Source organism: Gymnoscopelus braueri, assembly GCF_963280865.1.
Source record: "Gymnoscopelus braueri genome assembly, chromosome: 8".
Classification (NCBI taxonomy): domain Eukaryota; kingdom Metazoa; phylum Chordata; class Actinopteri; order Myctophiformes; family Myctophidae; genus Gymnoscopelus; species Gymnoscopelus braueri.
In genome coordinates, this window is record NC_137609.1 from 25,062,694 (window position 1) to 25,082,423 (window position 19,730).

At 43.3% G+C, this 19,730-nt stretch overlaps 1 protein-coding gene across 1 annotated transcript in view; it reads right to left on the minus strand.

Annotated features, from left to right (window-relative positions):
- Positions 1–2,040: 2,040 nt before the first annotated feature.
- Positions 2,041–19,730, minus strand: part of ubash3ba (ubiquitin associated and SH3 domain containing Ba) — a 31,816-nt gene continuing 14,126 nt past the window's right edge. Inside the window, exons 5-14 of the mRNA XM_080435169.1 lie at positions 19,060–19,229; positions 10,392–10,600; positions 7,114–7,258; positions 6,526–6,646; positions 5,470–5,592; positions 4,699–4,791; positions 4,385–4,529; positions 3,884–3,990; positions 3,605–3,714; positions 2,041–3,445 (exon numbers count right to left, since the gene is read on the minus strand). Of these exons, the coding sequence (XP_080291295.1) occupies positions 3,308–3,445; positions 3,605–3,714; positions 3,884–3,990; positions 4,385–4,529; positions 4,699–4,791; positions 5,470–5,592; positions 6,526–6,646; positions 7,114–7,258; positions 10,392–10,600; positions 19,060–19,229 (1,361 nt within the window). The 3' untranslated portion in view covers positions 2,041–3,307. The remainder of the gene's footprint in view (positions 3,446–3,604; positions 3,715–3,883; positions 3,991–4,384; positions 4,530–4,698; positions 4,792–5,469; positions 5,593–6,525; positions 6,647–7,113; positions 7,259–10,391; positions 10,601–19,059; positions 19,230–19,730) is intronic.

The window sequence follows — 19,730 nt, forward strand, 5'->3', positions numbered from 1 at the left end:
GTGTGTGTGTGTGTGTGTGTGTGTGTGTGTGTGTGCGTGTGTGTGTGTGTGTGTGTGTGTGTGTGTGTGTGTGTCACAAACTCAGAGAGCACAACTCTGAGTAACTCTCAACGTTTTGTACATTTACACATGTATTCCCAATGCTCATTCTTTAAAAGAGTCAAGACCCATATTTTATTCATGATAACAAATATTCTGCAATACTTACTGTATTGTAGTACAATAATGTAAGTACATAACAGATTTTTGCTGCCTTGTAGTCAGCTTTTTAATCACTTAAGCCTTATGTATTTCATCATACGACAAGGTGAAAATAGCAATGTGGGCCTGTAGAGCTATTTCCGATATTACTGAACATGTTTAAAGTTTTGATTTTACGCTTTTACCTACTGTACAATGGCCCAAATACACCAGGTTGACAGTGGTTAAAGATTGTGAATATCTTAAATAAATGAACATTTTCATGCAAAGCACTTGCACAATTCCAGTAGTGCAGAGGAAGTTGTTGTTATATAATCTTTTTTAAAATTTAAACAACACCAAAACAAGCAATATTATGGGTGAAGATTGTCATTTTTGGAGCATACCGATAACTCAAGCAAAACAGGTAGCCTATAAGAGCAGAGGCACCGTAAAATCCTGAGTATTTATTTAACACTGCGAGTGTACAAATTGAATTAAATGTACCCGTAACTTAAGGGTTAAATCAACATTGAGGATTTTACTATGTGTACACCCTTAGGATCAATATCAGTGAAAGGTATTTCTTATCTATGAGTATCATTTATAGAAAATGTAATATTTACATTCGGCACTATGCTGTATCCTGTTGCAAGCAACTCATTAAATATTAAGTTGCTGTAATGTTCATAACGTTCTCTCACTGAAGATCATCAAATGAGTTCAAATTAGAACAGAGTTTTGTTACAGAGTGCTAGTGTAGCTCAAACTCCACTTCCTTCATCTTACTTCTTCATTATTACTTTTTCCCCCACTTAAATAAGAAAAGAAAAATTGTATTGCAAGCATGTTGTAAGCATAACTTAAGAATGGCACATTATCTAATAAGGAACTGTGAAATTGTTAATAACAAATAATGTAACATTTCTTTGAATCAAATAAAATGTGTTATTTTAAAATAGTTATATCACCACTATCAAGAACAATTAGGCCCAAGCAGTGATTAATTCCAAGGCTCAAGCCCATTTGAGTATGTTAAAGATTTAAGGCTGTCAGAGGTCAACAGTTGTATGGGAATGTTTGGAAAGGTTGGCAATCACAGAAATGCTCAGAGATACAGAACAGAACTTTTTGTTGTACACTTACACATGCATTTCCACAAAGATTGGCACTGCCTGCCTGGTCAATTTTTTGTTTTAAATGTTTGAACTGACAAACCTACTGCTCCTCATATAGCAGGACGTTTAACCACTTATTTTACACTTTAAAAAAAATAGGCAATCTACAAGCTTACAACTGTGAGTTTGTAGAGCGCTTATTTTCACTATTTTTGAAACTTGAATCAAAATTAAAAATAAATTTGGGATACAAAAAAAATGTGCACGCATAAGCCAAGTCTGATTGGTAAAAGATGCATGTTAGCCCTAAATGATGGATGTGCTTTATGCTTGATCAAATATTTAATTGTGAACTCTTGGTATAACTAGGGCACTAGTTAACAACCTTTTTTTGTGTCATGTGCCCCTGTACTGTATGTACTTTGCTTCGAAGAAAAATGTGTGTACATGGTAATAATCATTGTATAACAGCCATCATATCCAGTGGTCTTTGGTGATGGTCCTTGACTGCCTTTCATACCAAGCTACATCACTGTCATCACTTAAGCCACAAAAACATTCCCTCTTGGGTATTATTGCTCTATTTTTGGACATTCTCATGCCAATCACAGTTCAGCAAGCTCCCGAGCTAATGCTCTTACGTATATGATGCCTTGAGAGGAAACACAAGATACAGGGCCTCTTGTCTCCTCAAAACATCATGAAAATATGAAAATATTCAAATCTTAACAGTGCTCATTATAGGCTACCCATTTGTGTTTATTTGAAACAAGCTGGGGGAAAAAATCTCATTGCACTTCGGTAAAGTGACAAAACAAAGTAATACACTGACAGAGAATAGCATTCTGATCCCGTAGATCACTACTTACAATAAAGTAATGGAAGAGGTTTCTAGCAATGTTACCGAACACATGGCACAGGCTGATATGTAAATGATACAACTGCTCATCATTGCGCCATTTCTGCGATATAGAGTATCATTATTTTTGGAATAATACAATAAAGAAACAAACTACAGGTCATCAAAAACCCTGTAACGCAATCAAAAAAGTAATGCATCAAACATTTGCAAAGCAATGTTACCATACAAGGCTTACAGAGGGTGACAAGGATCTAATTACACATACATGGGTATGGGTATTTTGAATCGATTTGCCTAGATTAAAGACTGTATTCATACTATGTTTTTCCAACACTGATTTTCTCCCATTTGTCATTCCTCATCATGGCTGCCATAAAAACTACCCATCTAACTACCATAAAATACAGCCTGTGCATCATGGCCTTTACAAGATTGTTAGAAACAGGTTGACAGCTGTGGGCAGATGATAGTGAACTTAAATAAATCTCTTATGATATGAATTTTAACCTCCCTCATCCCTTATAAAGGAAAAGCTCTAACTTGTATGATTGTCAAAATTGGTGTTTCTATTGTGCTTTTTTTCCCGGTTAGGTTGTATAGGAAGAATGAGTCAAACGTAATACTTTCTGGCATGAGGCATGAAATATTATTTCTGGGGTGCAAGTCTCTTGTCACAGTGAATGTGGAGGCAGTTACATTTCCCCCACAACCCCAAACGCACAACTCTCAAGCATGAGGATGCGTGCTGCACGCCACTGCAACAACTTCTCATAGCAACAAAACCTGAGTTCAATTCATTAACCAACAACAAACGCCAGGAACCATCTCTACATGTGCTGAGATGTTGAACTGGGAGGATGCTGAGCCATGTTGAATCCCATATGACACAATTGTAGTTTGACCTGTTAATCACTCTTGCGCCAATCACCACAAAGTACCTTCTCAGTCATGAGCAGCGCGTTTGAATACATTTAACTCAATGAAAGAGGGATTTCTTTCTTCTTCTTTTTTTTACATGGCATTAGTGATGGAAGCCAGACATTTTATTTGGATTGGATTTAAAGCAGTGTGGGAAGAGAATAAATATTTGTTCAGCAGTTCAGGGCCAGTTCAGGGCCAGACGATGGAGGGCCGCAGGGCACATGCCTCAGTCCTGCTGTAGCATTTCCCTCCAGTTGAAGCTGTGATTGGGTCCATGGGTCAGAGGCAAGATGGGCGGATCCACCAGCTGCCACACCCCCGTCTCTCCCACTTCCTCACAAGCACAGAAACCCAGGTAGGGAATCTACAGAAATAAATACAGGAGGTAGATGTATTGTTCATATATTAACTGCTATCTCAGAGAGAGAGAGAGAGAGAGAGAGAGAGAGGGGGTGCAATGTACAGGCAAAATTTGAAAACATATCTGGAGTGTCTAGAGATAAATAATGATCAGCTGACTGACCTTTCGAACTACTTGGACGAAGTCCTTGGAGTTCTGAGGGCTGAGGCCTTGCATCTGCCGAGTACAGGCCTCCAAGGAGGAAGCATGGGCCACAATCAGGACGGAGTTTCCTGTGTGAGGGAAGTAGACACAAAGGCACCACACACCACAAACACTGTTAGCTTACACTATATGTACAATCGTAGATGTATGCTAACTGGGAACTTGCAGCACTGTTTTCAGCTTACTCTTCACACATATTTACATACAAAAAAGATGATGATAGTAACTGTGGATTACCCAGGTTTTTGCAATCGGCTAGGATGTCTCGCGTCACCTGGAAGCTCCTGCTGATGTATGTGTCATAGGACTCTGACACGGTTAACTTACTGGCAGGAATATGAGGTCTTCGGTGAGGGACAGAATAGTACATTAGTAAACATCTGTTCACTTACAGCTGAAACAACTGAAACCCTGAACCTTAAAGCAGTGATTCTCAACTTTTTAAAATGTCAAGGATCCCCCAGTTTGATATGCATTAAGCCATGGACCACCATTTGATATTATTTTGTATCTCTGGGACCCCAATCTACACTGCAGAATCCAGTGTTAATTTAACTTGGAGTTACACTCCATTTGTACACAGACTCATAAGGGCCCATTTGGTTCCTAACTATCAATCATTTAGCCCAACTGAACCACCCCAAGGACCCGGACCCGAATTTTGAGAACCAGTGCCTTAAAGTCTATAGATATTATAATTAAAAGTTATCTTTATTGTTTTAGATTGAGTTAGTTTACCGGTAGGTTGTGTCCACACTCAGGTTAGCAGCAGCTAGATCAGCTGCAGGGATCCAGATAGGTAAAGCTGTGCCTGAAACCCACTTGGTCCACTCAAACAATCCAGGCTCTAAGCGGATTTTTGTCTTCCCCTCCAGCTGGAGACCTGAGAAATATTGTCTCTTAGTTTCTTGTAAATGTTATTTCTGGACAAGAATAAGAGAGTGAAAGTGGCTAAATGCTGGAGGGTAATTTGTTTAAAAAAAAGAAAGAAAAGCTCCTACATCACACAAAGAGAGGCAGACATGATGGTGGTTAAGACAATCAGGTCCTACCTTGCAAAATGTTCTGAGCAGTTTGAACACAGCGTAGTGAGGGAGAGCAGTAAACAAAGTCTATTTTTGTATGGCTCTCCAATAAGGCTTCACCTGTGAGGAGCACATGATCACAAATATATACGTATTATTCATGATGAAAGCATTGCAAAAGAAGAACGATTGCCATATCAAAAACCCATGAAAGAAACTAAATTCAATTCATTACATACAGTAAAAGCAACTCTTAACACCCTGTCTCTCCTGTAGCTATGCAGGAGTTGAGTATCATTTATAGATTGATAAATACAAACTTTCTCAAGAGAGTTAATAAGTAATTTGTTGTGTTTTAAGGTTTCTTCATTACTGGCAACGGCATGCAAGTATGTTTTTCAGATATCAATGCACCAGTGACTTACATCATTTTCCAGTATAGCCCAACCGTTGGGGTTGGGCTATACTGGAAAATGATGTAAGTCACTGGTGCATTAATGAATTCCTTTCATTTGTAAGATGGAAAGTGAGAGAAATCCTCCACTCCCAGTCCAATGCTGATTTTCCTGTTTTTCTTATTATATTTAACTTGTAGAAATATTGTTCACAGCGTGTTGAAGCTGTAGATTCCAGGAGGAATCTACAGCTTAATTCCATTAGGTACACATGTTACTTCCTTACCAATATTAATAGAATGACCTCCCCCTCTCTCACACGCACGCACGCACGCACGCATGCACAACCTATTTCCAGGTGTCATACCTAAATATTAAGTATTTAAAATGAGGAACTACAAACCTACAAGACGGGCCTGGGTGCAGCCAAACACAGTAATCGGACAATCTTTATCATAGTCCCGGTATCCTCCACTTCGTACTGGTAGACTGGGTGGCATGTTTAGATTAGAGCGAACATATCGGCCTGCACAAATAAGGAGACATTTAAGACGAGAGAGAAAGAGAGAGAGAAAGAGAGAGAGAGAGACAGACATAACATTTTACTAAGTAAAAGCATACAGACCATGGAAACAAAAAGGAGGATTGCCACTAATAAACAAGAACAAATTACATAAATGTCAATTATGACTGTGATAACAGTCTGAAAACAGGGCGGTCCCTCGAACTCCGCGGGAGGCGTTTTTTCACGCCCAGGCCGGCCGGGGACGCGCCTCGCCAGCCCCCCGTCCAGGTAAGACCCACCGCTCGGGCGCTATCGCCGTTTTAAGCCGGAAAGCATAGATTTACACGCACCGGCCAGCGAAAGCCACCTGTGTCCGCTCTGAGGAGCGCTGTGGCCGGCTACTGTGGGCCAGAATATATGCTAGCACCCTATATTGCATCACTTGCTAACGTCTATATGCTAAAGCTATACAAGAACACATACCTGAGATATACAAAGTTTTTGAAGGCCTGCAGACAATCTTCCGACTCATGACATCGTTGCTGTTATTACCCTGTTCAGTGAAATGTGCGATTTCTTTTTTTTGGCTTTTCTGCCTTGATAGTTTTAAGTGAAGATGGACAGGAAAGAGGGCGAGAGAGAGCCAGGGGGAGACACGCAGCAAAGGTCTTCGGGAACGGGACTCGAACCCGCGACACGCTGTCAGGCTGCATTAGAGCCTATATGTGGCGATTTCTAACTTCAAAGCACTCTGTGTTTCATATCGAAATCTGTGACCGCCCCTCCAGAGCATGGGAGAAATGCGATTTTTCCGCCGGCTAAATGTAGGACTGGTTACCCCAGTTAAATGTAAGATGAGAATATACATGTTCACAGTAATGTTTAATTTATCGATTTGAATGAAATTGGGTTACATTTGTAAACAGAATTATGGTCTCTCTGTCTCAGACCCACCTTTGGAGTCAAAGCACTGAGCCACCCAGTGTTTCCCAAACACTACGTCCATCCTCTCGCCATGGCGACACACAAACAGACTCCTCTTAGGCAGGGAGGACTGGCTACTTGGCCTCAACATCTAAGAAAAATAATAGAACTCTTGTTAATATATTGCTATAGATAGCCGTGTTGTGCATTGCACATGGACGGGATACAACTTCAAACATGCTCCCAATACTGAAGAAGCACAATGCATACCGTCATAAACCATAGAGAACAGGGAGATAGTCAGATCACTGCAATAGCTTTTCTATATACCATATAGGGGAAGGGATCTTATACAAAGATAGCACTGCACTGAATGGATTTGGCGTTCAGGACAATACCCATGATGCATTGCGTGAACAGCCAGAGCAGGATGAGTTTAGGCATTAGTTTACAGATGCACAATTAAATTTAAGCATTGGTTTGGTGTGGTTATGGTTATGGTAATGATCTGAATCGAGGTTGTGCTTCACTCAGCTTCACTTATCGCTCAAATGCATGCTGGGTATCGTCCAGCTAACCTACCCCTCCTAATGCCTACCCTTACGCACTGTACTGTACCTGGAGTGGTGGACAGAGAACAGTAAGGCTGGGTGGATCTCCAGGGTTCTCAAGGAGACCACCGTCCTGCTGTCCATCAAATAACAGTCCAGCCACAGGACTGGCAGCGTTGGATGGAGAGGCACAGTTGAGAAAGGAGTGAGACCTGAGAATGAGACGTATACATATCTGAGCTCAGAGTGAAACACTTAACCACTTAAAGGGAACATTTTATCATCTACTCAGGCTTTTGGGAGCCCCCCAGACAGTTTTTAAGTTGCATGATTCAGTATTTAGATATTTGATATTCATTTTATCAGACATGCCCCCTTCCTAAACAAACCCATTGTAACTTCAAACTCCATTTTAGATTAACCATGTTAGATTCATTGGAAACACCCGTCCTTGGTTCTGGTGACTGATATTGTCCTTCTAATACGTGAGGAGACCGTGTTTTTTCAATTACTTTTTTCATTTTTTAAATATATATTTTTGGGAAAATGAAATAAATTAAATACAATAAAAATATATATATATAAATAAATGAAAAAAGTAATCGAAAAAACACAGCCCCTCACGTATTAGGAGGGCAGGAGGAGTCACCAGAACCAAGGACAGGTGTTTTTGATGGATCTAACATGTTAAAAATGGAGTTTGAAGGTATAATGGTTTTGTATGGTGCATAGGTGTTCAGCTAAAGATGAACCAGAGAGAGTTTATTATTCTAAACATTTATACACCTTATGACTCCAGAGAAAATGACGATGAATACGTGAACAGACTTCAGTTTATTAGTTCATTCATTTCTGATCACCAGTGCACAAGCATTTATATTATGGGGGACATGAATGCTGACATTGGTGATAATAATTCCCTTTTTGCTAAACATATGGTTAGCTTTTGTAAGGATAATAATCTTGTTTTATCCAGTCAAGAGCTTCTACCTGTTAACAGCTTTACATACTATAGTGAAGCACACAGTACAACTAGCTGGCTTGATCATGTATTATGTACTGCAGATGCTCATGCAGCGCTTGGGTCTATGAAGGTGCTGTATGAAGCTACCACTACTGATCATTTCCCCCTTGAGATGATAATGGTCACGGGTAGGCTCCCTGAGTTAACCCTTGAGAGTAATGGTAAATACGAGACCAAGATAGATTGGGAAAAGCTCTCAGAAGATGATGTTTCCTTTTACAGTGAGAGAACAGATGCTCTTTTAAGTCAAGTTCATGTGCCAATGGATGCTATTCTATGTAATGTGAACTGTAAGGACACCAATCACTGTACTGACCTGTGTACGTATGTATAATGGTATAGTTGATGCTCTCTCAGTGGCCAGCAGGCCCCTACTCTCTCACCCTAGGAGGTCTAAAAACATCAAGCCGGGTTGGAACATGTATGTTGCTAACCACCATGAAGAAGCTAAGGCGGCCCATAGGGCCTGGGTTATTGCTGAGAAACCTAGACAGGGGCCTGAACTTATGTATAAAAAGTTAACTAATGCCAGGTATAAGCAGGCAGTGCGTTTTGTGGGAAAGCATGAGCAAACTATGAGAGCTGATTCTATGGCTGGGAAACTGTTAAGCAATAATGCCAATGGCTTTTGGAAAGAGGTTAAAAATATAAATATGTAATATTGATGGTGTTTCAGGTACAGAAAACATAACTGAGTTATGGAGGCAGCATTATGCTGCTCTGTTCAACTGTGTAAAGAGTGAACCCTATTATATAGGTAAGTTAGATGAGGGTGGAGTACACTTCAGCCCAAATGAGATCTATCTAGCTATTAGACAATTAGCTGATAAAAAAGCATGTGGCATAGATAACATTAGTGCTGAGCACCTAAAGCTAGCCAGCCCTAGAGTTGCAGCACTGCTGTCGATCTGCCTTACAGGACTGATAACACATGGGATCCTACCAGATTCCATGCTCACAGTCACCCTAGTGCCGGTCATTAAGGACAAGGCGGGCAAGGTTGGGAGTATGGCTAATTATAGACCCATTGCCCTAGCCAGCATTTTGTCTAAAGTACTTGAAAGGATCCTACTGGATAGGATAAGTGTTTTTATCTCCACCACAGACAACCAATTTGGTTTTAAGGCTAAACATAGTACAGACTTATGTATATATGCCTTAAAAGAGGCTGTTGAAACATACAGAAGACATGGCTCTACTATGCTGAAATATCCCTTTAAAGACCTGAGGCGATTCTTAAAAAAAATCTAAATATCTAAAAATATTTAAAAAAAAGTTTCAATATTTTTCAAAAATAGCAGATCTACAAGCTCATATCGCGGCACTCGGTGCCGCGATATGAGCTTGTATATCTGCTATTTTTGAATAGTCAAATAAATCTTAAAATGACACAGATGCCTCCCCGGTCTTAATGGGTTAAGCCCTGTGTTATACGGCGGCCATAGCTGAGTGGTTAGTGAGCCCGCCTAGGGAACCAGCTGGCCCTGGTTGCCCCAGGTTCGATTCCAGGCTATCCCAGCATATGTGCCGATGATATGAAATTTGTCCCTGAGCAAGACTCTTAACCCCAATTGCTCACAGGTTCTCATTGGAAACAAGACCGCAAGGACTTTCATGAACGACCTGTTAAAAGGAATTATACTTTGTAGAATCTACAAGTTTGCCTACAAACTAAGCATTGTGAGCTTGTAGATCTGCTGTTTCTGAACATTTCTGAAAATGTTTGATCATTTTCCCCCATAATGACATGCTCAAAACAGGGATGCCAGGTTCAAAGCAGTTAAAGGATGACTTCACCCATTTTCAATCTATCTTTATATAATTGGTCACTAATGTTCATTATAATAGGGCACCATTTTTGTCCACTCGGTCTGTGTCTAAGAGAAGGGCTGTGGACAGTTCAGAAACCTGCCTACCAGTGACATCATCGATGGGGCAATCCAAGCTGATAGAAACTGCAGGCTTTCTATTCCTGGGAAGTTAGCACGCTAAAATGGAAACCACTGTTTTCGCGTTAATACAAATTTAAATAAAGATTTTCAAATCGTGTTTGGAAAAAAAAACCTGCCTAACGATGATGTCACTGGTAGGCAGGTTTCTGAAGTGTCCATAGCCCTCCTCACAGACCGAGTAGAATTATTTTGTTTACCATTTTTATCATGAGCATTAGTGAGGACCAATTATATGAAGATAGGTTGAAAATGGGTGAAGTCGTCTTTTAATGAAAATGTATTATCGTTATGATTACATTTAAAAGTATTGTATTGCCTAAGAGAGTGCCAAACAAAGCTGACAGGCCTGTGTGGAACGAGTGTTCTTACCCGTGCACCACCCAGGTGTCACACTCATCGGCGCGGTTGACGTAGTTCTCAGGCAAGAGGCCAGACAGGCCGCTGGCCAGGGAGGTGCCGTACACCCAGCCCTCACTAGCGGTGCCCTGCTCCACAGGGGACATGAAGATGAAATCCCCTTGCAACAGCTCCAGCTCATCCTCGTTCTGAGGTGCGTACGGGTACATTACTTGCAGCGTCTGGAGAGGACAGAGCGTGGTCACTATTCTGTCTCAGAAAGGTGCGTGTCCCTTCTACACCCCTTCACAGATAGCGAACATCATCATTTGAATCAAGGAGTCGAACACAGGAGTAACTTTCCAGTCTTTACTGTATCTTCTCATCATCCAAATCTTTTTTGTAAAACTGAAATAAACAATATAACAGTGTCTTGGTCACAAAACATACACATAATGCAAATGTATCATCAGAACATACTGTACAATAATCTCCAATCATGTTAGGGCAATAGGCAAGTTAGTTTAACATTATGACAAAAGCTACATTCAAGCTTAGTTTAGTATTTTTAACCACAGCATCATGAAACGTGTTTTAACTAAATGCCACATGAATTACAAATTATGCATATGCACAAAATACAGAAATGTACAAACTAAAACATGAAAACTTACAAGCAAAGGCTCTCCAAGGCACAATTGCAGGTAAAAGAATGAGGAGCTTTGTTCAAGTGAAGAAACTCCTTTTCTACAAACAAATTAGGATTCAGGTGTGCCGAAATCAATGAGCTCAGCACAGCTGAAATGGCTTAATGCCAATCACTGGGCTTTTTTGTGGCAAGCGCCTCTAGGAGATGCCAAAGAGTGAGTTTTGATGAAGGCCACATAATGTGTGCCATGACACTCCCCGCCTGGGATTAATCAGATACCACTATACAGTATAACAAACTGAAATCACAATAAACTTTCACACAGAGTAAAGACTAAAAGAATATCAGTCCTTGGTTGACATCAGAAGAACTGTCTCTGAAACAGGTCTGAAAAATGTCTTGATTGTTCCATTCCTTGCGACTCCGAGCACGACCTTTTTGACTCGTCCCTCACTGCCAGCCAGCGCGTTGGTCACAAGGGCCATTTAAAAGGGGCGGCCATAGCTGAGTGGTTAGTGAGCCCGCCTAGGGAGCCAGAGGCCCTGGTTGCCCCAGGTTCGATTCCAGGCCAGGCCAGCATATGTGTCGATGAAATGAAATTTATCCCTGAGCAAGACTCTTAACCCCTAATTGCTCACAGGTTCTCATTGGAAACAAGACCGCAAGGACTTTCATGAACGACCTGTTAAAAGGAATTATCCTTATTCGTTGTGCTTGGCCTGGGCGTCTTTAAGAAGGACTACATCGCCCTCCTTCAGGTTCTGTCGTTCCTCTTGCCATTTGCTTCGGCTCTGAAGCGTTGCCAGGTATTCACGCCTCCATCTGCTCCAGAAGGTGTCGGCAAGATGCTGCACCTGCCGCCATTGCTGCCTGTGTAGGTCGGATTCCTTGAAGTCGCCTGGAGGGGGATGCAGGGTGCAGACCTTTTGAGTGAGGAGCATAGCTGGTGTCAGCATGAAAGGTGATTCTGGGTCAGTTGAGATTGGAGTAAGAGGCCTTGAATTGACTATTCCTGTGACCTCTGCCATCAGGGTAGACAACACGTCATGTGTTAAGCGAGAGGTGCTGGTTTGCTGCAGCATAGAATCCAGTATGCGTCTGGAGACGCCTATCATCCGCTCCCAGACTCCTCCCATGTGGGATGCATGAGGCGGATTGAAGACCCAGGAACAGCCCTCTTCAGTAAGGTACTGCTTCACTCTGGGTTCATGAGGATCGGTTGTCAGGATTTCCAGATCTTTACAGGCCCCTATGAAGTTGGTCCCGCAATCCGAGCGTATCTGCTTTACAAGTCCTCGCAGAGCAAAGAACCTTCTCAGGGCGTTTATGAAGGTGGATGAATCCATGCTGTCGATCAGCTCAAATATGTATGGCACGAGTACTCATACAGGTGAAGAGAATAGCCCATCTCTTACTTTGAGCCTGTCCTCCTCTTGTACGTCTTGCAACCACCGTCCATGGGCCAAATGCGTCGAGCCCAACATATGTAAACGGTGGTTCAGTGCTCAAGCGGTCGATGGGCAAGTCCGCCATCTTCTGCTCAGTTACCTTCCCACGAAGCTTGTTGCATATCACGCACTTGTGAAGGATGCTGTTGACACACTTCCTAGCACCGACAATCCAGTACCCTGCAGTGTGAACAGAAGCTTCGGTGAACACACGACCTTGATGCTTGACTCGGTCATGGTAGTGGTTCACAAGCAGTTTTGCGGCATGGCTGCGGCCTGGAATAATCACAGGGAACTTCTCTTCGAAATCTAGAGCAGCATGCTTAAGCCGGCCTCCTATCCTGAGAAGGCCTCCTTCGTCCAAGTAAGGATACAGTTTTTTCAGCGTACTGTTCCTTGGAATGTATTTTCCATTAGAAATGCAGACAAGCTCTTCTTTGTAAGCTTCTCTCTCCACAGTCTTGATTATGACAACTTCTGCTTGCAACAGTTCCTCTACTGTGCGAGGCTTCGTGCAGTGGTGCCACGATTTGCAGGTTCCGTCCTGATCATCTGTTGCCTTACAGGACTGGACGATGTGTATGAGTGAGGCTGTAGCTCTCACTAGTGACCTCCATGAAGAGAATCGCTCAAAGCGATGAGATCCTAGAGAGGAGCTCCCAGTAGATATAGTAGTGGCGAGAGCGCGAACTTCCACATCTATGTCTGGGTCGATGAGGTCAAACCTCTCCTCTTCCAGCGATGGCTCTTTCCCAGCCTGAGCCAGAAAAGCAGGTCCTGTATGCCAAGTGGTAGTGCTTAACAGAGCAGCTGGTACAGAGCGAGTGGCGAGGTCTGCAGGGTTGCGACTCGAAGAGACGTAATGCCACTGTGCTGGGCTTGAGACCTTTCTAATAAGCTGCACTCTGTTGCAGACGTACACATAGAAACGTCTTGTCTGGTTATGGATATATCCCAAGACGACTCTGCTATCAGTGTAGAACTCCACAGCATCTGGGGTGAAGTCCAGTTCACTTGTGATGATGATGATCTGTGCTATCTCTGCGGCTAGAACAGCAGCCCCCAGTTCCAGTCTGGGGATGGTATGAGCAGCTTGTGGGGCTAGCTTCGCCTTACCCTAAGACGAATCCAACGTGACATACTCCTGCGCTGTCGATGACACGGAGATATGCCACTGCTGCTATCGCCTTGATAGAAGCATCTGAGAAGTTGTGAAGTTCTTTTCTCAGAGCTGTAGAAAGGGTGGTGGCAGCGTATGGTCTGGGAATCTTCAGCTGTTCGAGATCATGGAGTGATTTCCTCCAGGTGTTCCACTCTTCCTCCTTATCTTGAGGAAGCGGAGAATCCCAGTCTAGGGCCTCACTTGATAGTTCTCGCAACAGGAACTTCCCTTGGATAGTGATGGGTGCCACAAACCCGAGTGGGTCAAAGAGACTGTTGATCGTAGCGAGTATCCCTCTTCGTGTAAAAGGCTTCTCTGTGTCAGATACACGGAAGGTAAAGATGTCTTTCTTCAGATCCCAATGAAGCCCAAGGCTGCGTTGGATAGGAGCAGGATCGACATCTAGGTCGAGGTCTTTGAGTGCCTTTGCACGATCTCCGGTGGGAAACGCTTCCATCACTTCCTTGCTATTAGAAGTAATCTTGTGAAGTCTGAGATTCGATACGGCGAGCATCTCCTGTGTCCGTGATAACAGGTCGATGGCTCCTTCAGCTGTGGGCATTGAGAGAAGTCCGTCATCAACATAAAACTCCCTCTCAACAAAGTGCTTGGCATCTGCACCGTACTCCTCTTCACATTAAGCAGCTGCGCGTCGGAGACCATAAATGGCCACGGCAGGAGACGGACTATTTCCAAACACGTGCACTCTCATGCGGTATTCGATGATCTCTTTGCTGGTGTCATTGTACCAGAGAAAGCGAAGGAAATCTCTGTTGTCCTCTCTTACGACGAAACTGTGGAACATCTGCTCAATGTCTGCTATCACAGCCACTAGTTCTCGTCTGAAACGCAGTAGAACCCCCAGTAGACTGTTGTTTAAGTCTGGACCAGAAAGAAGAACCTCGTTCAGAGAGATGCCTTGTTTTTGTGCACTGGAGTCAAAGACAACTCTGATCTGACCAGGCTTCTGTGGATGGTACACCCCGAACGAAGGTAGGTACCAACACTCTTGGCCTTCTTGCAGGGGAGGTGCTACCTCAGCATGGTCACGATCAAAGATGTTCTTCATGAAGGTCACGAAGTGAGCCTTCATCTCAGGCTTCTTCTCCAGTGTGCGCAGAAGAGAATTCAGGCGTGCCTGGTCTCTATTGTTGGGGAGCCGTTGGCATGGCGTTCTGAAGGGGAGTGGTGCCACCCAACTGTTGCTGTCATCCATGAACATCTCTCTACTCATGATGTCCAAAAAGAGTCGATCTTAAATAGACAGTCCAACTTTGTCATCGTTCTCTGACCTTTCAAAGATGGCATGTCCTATGGCACAGCTGTCGTAGATGGAGGTGTCGCATGCTAGGGAAATGTCAGGTGGAGGCTTGACGCTGAACTTCTCCTTGACACAGAACCGGTTGGGACATGGAGGAAGAAGGGAAGGACGTCCGTTGTCAAGTACATGGGTGCGGTAAGCACTTACAGCTGCAGGCTTGTGCACGGATCCTATGCAGACATCTCCGACCATGACCCAACCCAGGTCGAATCTCTGTGAGTAGGGGGTGTTGCTCGGTCCATTCCGTTGCTCCCGCACTTTGTGGACCTGGAGTATGTCACGACCCAGGAGAAGAAGAATTTTGGCTTTAGGATCCAGTGGAGGAATGCAATGAGCAATGGGCCTTAGATGAGTATGCCACTGCGCTGCCTCTGGAGTTGGTATTTCGGCCCTGTCATCTGGCATATTGTTGCACTCGATCAGAGTTGGCAGTTTCACCTTCGTCACGCCATCTAAGGACTCCACAATGAAACCTGTGGCCCTCCTCCCTGTGGTCTCTGTCATAACTGCACAGGTGCGAAGGGTGTAAGCTGAGTTTTCTCCCTTGATGTTCAGCAGGTCGAAGAACTCGGTTCTGGCAAGCGATCGGTTGCTTTGGTCATCCAGGATTACATAGAGCTTGACTGCTTTATTTGGGTGACTCTCTGGATAAACCTTAGCAAGGCAGATCTTGGAGCATGATCTTGTATTCCTACCATCTCCACAGACCTCAGTACACTTCGTAGTGACAGCTGATTGAAGTGTTTCATCTTCTCTCTCCCCGCCATGCTCGGTTGGGGTTGTAGGGGGTGGTCCAGGATGTAAGACTGTAACGTGGGCGTCACTGTCACATTCTTTACATTTGATAGCCGCCTTACAGTTTCTGGCCAGATGAGTGGTTGTAGCACAGCATCTGAAGCATATGCCATTTTCCCTTAGGAACGTTTTACGCTCCTCAAGAGGCTTGCTCCTAAACCCCCTGCAGCGCTTGAGAGGATGGGGCTTCTTATGAAGTGGGCATTGCTTGTCGACATCCAAACCACTTGAATTGCTTCTGTCATCTGACTGCGTCTGATTCACAGTATCTGACAAGACCTCGGTCTTGTGGGCATAGACTGAGCTTTTCACTTGCCGCTTGGCTGGCTGCTCCGGTTTTGGCACACTTTGGTTTCCTGATGAAAGAGCAAAGCTTGGATCATTGCGTGACCGGGACTCTCTGCAGATGAAGTCACAGAAGTAAGAGAATGGAGGAAAGGCAACACGATTAACAACTTTGTATTGGGAACCTTTAGCCATCCACCTCTCTTGAAGGCTGTAAGGTAACTTGTCTACTATAGGTGCAACACCACGGGGGGTGTCAAGATAGTTAAGCCCAGGCAGGTAACCTTCCAATTTAGCAGACTCCATCTCCTGTAGGAGATCTCCAAGCTCCCGAAGTTTTGAGGGATCCTTGATATTGATCTTTGGAAAGCTGTCGAGCCTGTCGAATAGAGACTTTTCAACAATCTCTGCGGCGCCATAGCAGTCTTCCAGTCGCTCCCAAGCCTTTCTTAGGCCTGTAACAGGATCGCCTAAATGCACGGCTCGAATCCGCCTCACATGATGTGCAGACTGTTCTTTCAACCACTTTGACATCACATCTAGCCGCTCACTAGCTGACGTGCAAATCCTCCGTTGCATTCAAGAAAGATGACTTCCACGACCAATAACTCTTCGGTCGATCGTCGAACCTGGAGAGTCCTGAGTTGACAAGCTCACGTCGTGCTAGGTATCTAGCGATGTCACTCATATCAGAGTCTTTGAGCGGTGACTGTGGTGTAGACTGATTAGGTGTGGGAGAGAATGGCAGCGCTTGGATGTTGCGACGACTCACTGGTGTTGTCCTCTGACGTTGCTGTGTTGCGTCATCGCCATCAAGCTTCCCGTAATGTGCAGTTCGAGCTGCAGAGCGATGCTGCCTTGTTGGCGTTGCAGCTCTGAGATCATGAACAATGGGCTCTAGTGGTGGTTGATATGGCTCCACGCCTGCAGGAGTTATCGCCTCTAGCTGAGACTGCTGTTGAACATAGTTGGTAATGCGTTCAGAGACACCTTGTACTTCTGAATGCTTCTCTTCATGTTCACTTTCTGCTGCTTCCTCCAGCACTTCTGTCTCTGCAATGGCTGCAGCTACATCACATTCTTGCTTAAGAACAGCAAGACTCGCTTCCACACAAGCCTTTTCAATCATGAGTTCCGATTGCTTTTTGATAAATTCGGTCCTGGCTCGGGTGCCCTCCAGCTTGGCACGAGCCTTGGCGGCGGCTCTGCTAGCTGTTGAACTCCTTGCTGAACTGGACCTTGTCTTAATTGTTTGCTCCGTTGGGCCTTCACCTGAAAGCTCTTTCTCTGACATCATGTATTGCTTATGCCGTCTAGGCGTATGAAGTGTGATGATGAGCGAGAAATACTTGAGATGAAGCTTTCTTTCCTGTACTGTAGTGCCTGTTGTGAGGCTGCTTTTTTACTATTCTGTCTCAGAAAGGTGCGTGTCCCTTCTACACCCCTTGACAGATAGCGAACATCATCATTTGAATCAAAGAGTCGAACACAGGAGTAACTTTCCAGTCTTTACTGTATCTTCTCATCATCCAAATCTTTTTTGTAAAACTGAAATAAACAATATAAAAGTGTCTTGGTCACAAAACATACACATAATGCAAATGTATAATACATGTGTAAAGGGGGCGGCCATAGCTGAGTGGTTAGTGAGCCCGCCTAGGGAGCCAGAGGCCCTGGTTGTCCCAGGTATGATTCCTGGCCAGGCCAGCAAATGTGTCGATGAAATTTGTCCCTGAGCAAGACTCTTAACCCCTAATTGCTCACAGGCCCTCATTGGAAACAAGACCGCAAGGACTTTCATGAACGGACCTGTTAAAGGAATTATCCTTATCCTTGTATCATCAGAACATACTGTACAATAATCTCCAATCATGTTAGGGCAATAGGCAAGTTAGTTTAACATTATGACAAATGCTACATTCAAGCTTAGTTTAGTATTTTTAACCACAGCATCATGAAACGTGTTTTAACTAAATGCCACATGAATTACAAATTATGCATATGCACAAAATACAGAAATGTACAAACTAAAACATGAAAACTTACAAGCAAAGGCTCTCCAAGGCACAATTGCAGGTAAAAGAATGAGGAGCTCTGTCCAAGTGAAGAAACTATTTTTCTACAAACAAATTAGGATTCAGGTGTGCCGAAATCAATGAGCTCAGCACAGCTGAAATGGCTTAATGCCAATCACTGGGCTTTTTTGTGGCAAGCGCCTCTAGGAGGTGCCAAAGAGTGAGTTTTGATGAAGGCCACATAATGTGTGCCATGACAGTCACTCATAGTCAGGGGATATTAGCAGAAAGGTTTCCAATCTTGGAATAAATTCCTTACCAAAAAAAATCTTCACCAATGTGTTTGTAAAGGTGTCTAGTAACACATCTCACAAAGACTGAAATTCAGTTTCCCTAGGAGAATTTTTGACAGCTGCTGAAAGTTGGTGTACCCACCATTTCCCTGCATTTCCATGCAGGGCAAAAAAAAACAAATTTTAATTCTGTTTTAAGTAGCATGTTGAGGGGTCAAACTAGGGTGTTTTTATGATTCAGAATCCATTGCAAGCATTTGTTTTTCACCAAAACCACTCCTTGGGCTAAAAACAGCCCAATCTCAATGGGCTTTTTACACAAAAAGTATACCTGGACAAGGATGGCTATGGCCGTTTTTAGCCCAAGGAGTGGTTTTGGTGCAAAACAAATGCTTGCAATGGATTCAGAATCATAAAAACACCCTAGTTTGACCCCTCACATGCTACTTAAAACAGAATTAAAATTTGATTTTTTTTTGCCCTGCATGGAAATGCAGGGAAATGGTGGGTACCCCAACTTTCAGCAGCTGTCAAAAATTCTCCTAGGGAAACTGAATTTCAGTCTTTGTGAGATGTGTTACTAGACACCTTTACAAACACATTGGTGAAGATTTTTTTTGGTAAGGAATTTATTCCAAGATTGGAAACTATCAGCAGTTGGAACAGGAGAGTTGATGTACAAAGTAACCACTTGACTCACTTGGTATCATTTGCATGGGGGAAAACAGTTTACCTCATGATTTGCAAACCGAATATCCCGAGAGAACAGCACGGCCAGCCAATCACAGCCCAAAGAGACATCGATGCTCTTGGCCAACTTCTCCAACACCGTCAGGTGACTTGTCTGGAAATGGTAGGCCAACGTGAGATGGAATTGCTTTTTATTGAGTTCCACATGAACATCTAGACAGAAGGAGAAATGGCGACAGGGAGTCATATTGAGGTATGGTAATGCTATATAAATACATACATTTATGCCAGAGCACCCAAACAATACCTGACCACCTTGGGTACATACGCCATTCTGATTGGCCAAGACATGTCACATGGTTACATTAATTACCTATAACACTTCTAATGAGAACAGATGGAACAGTTTGTGTAGAATTTGTCATGTAAGCAGTCCCGCTCATAATTAGTGACACCTGGCGACAAAAATACAGTAGCTACAGTAGACAGTAGCTACATTGAAATATTGTTCCACTTTTTCTCCAAAATGAGTCATTCTGCCATTTCCCACATCTCCCCTTGTACTGTCTTCCCTTGCAGGTAGTTTACTCCAGTGCCCTATGAGAACCATTTCTATTGTAATATCTATTATTTTCTCAACACTGACTTTCCCCCAGCGCATTATCCCTTACGTAGCACACACTACACATTTAACCACTTTAACTCTAACTTTAA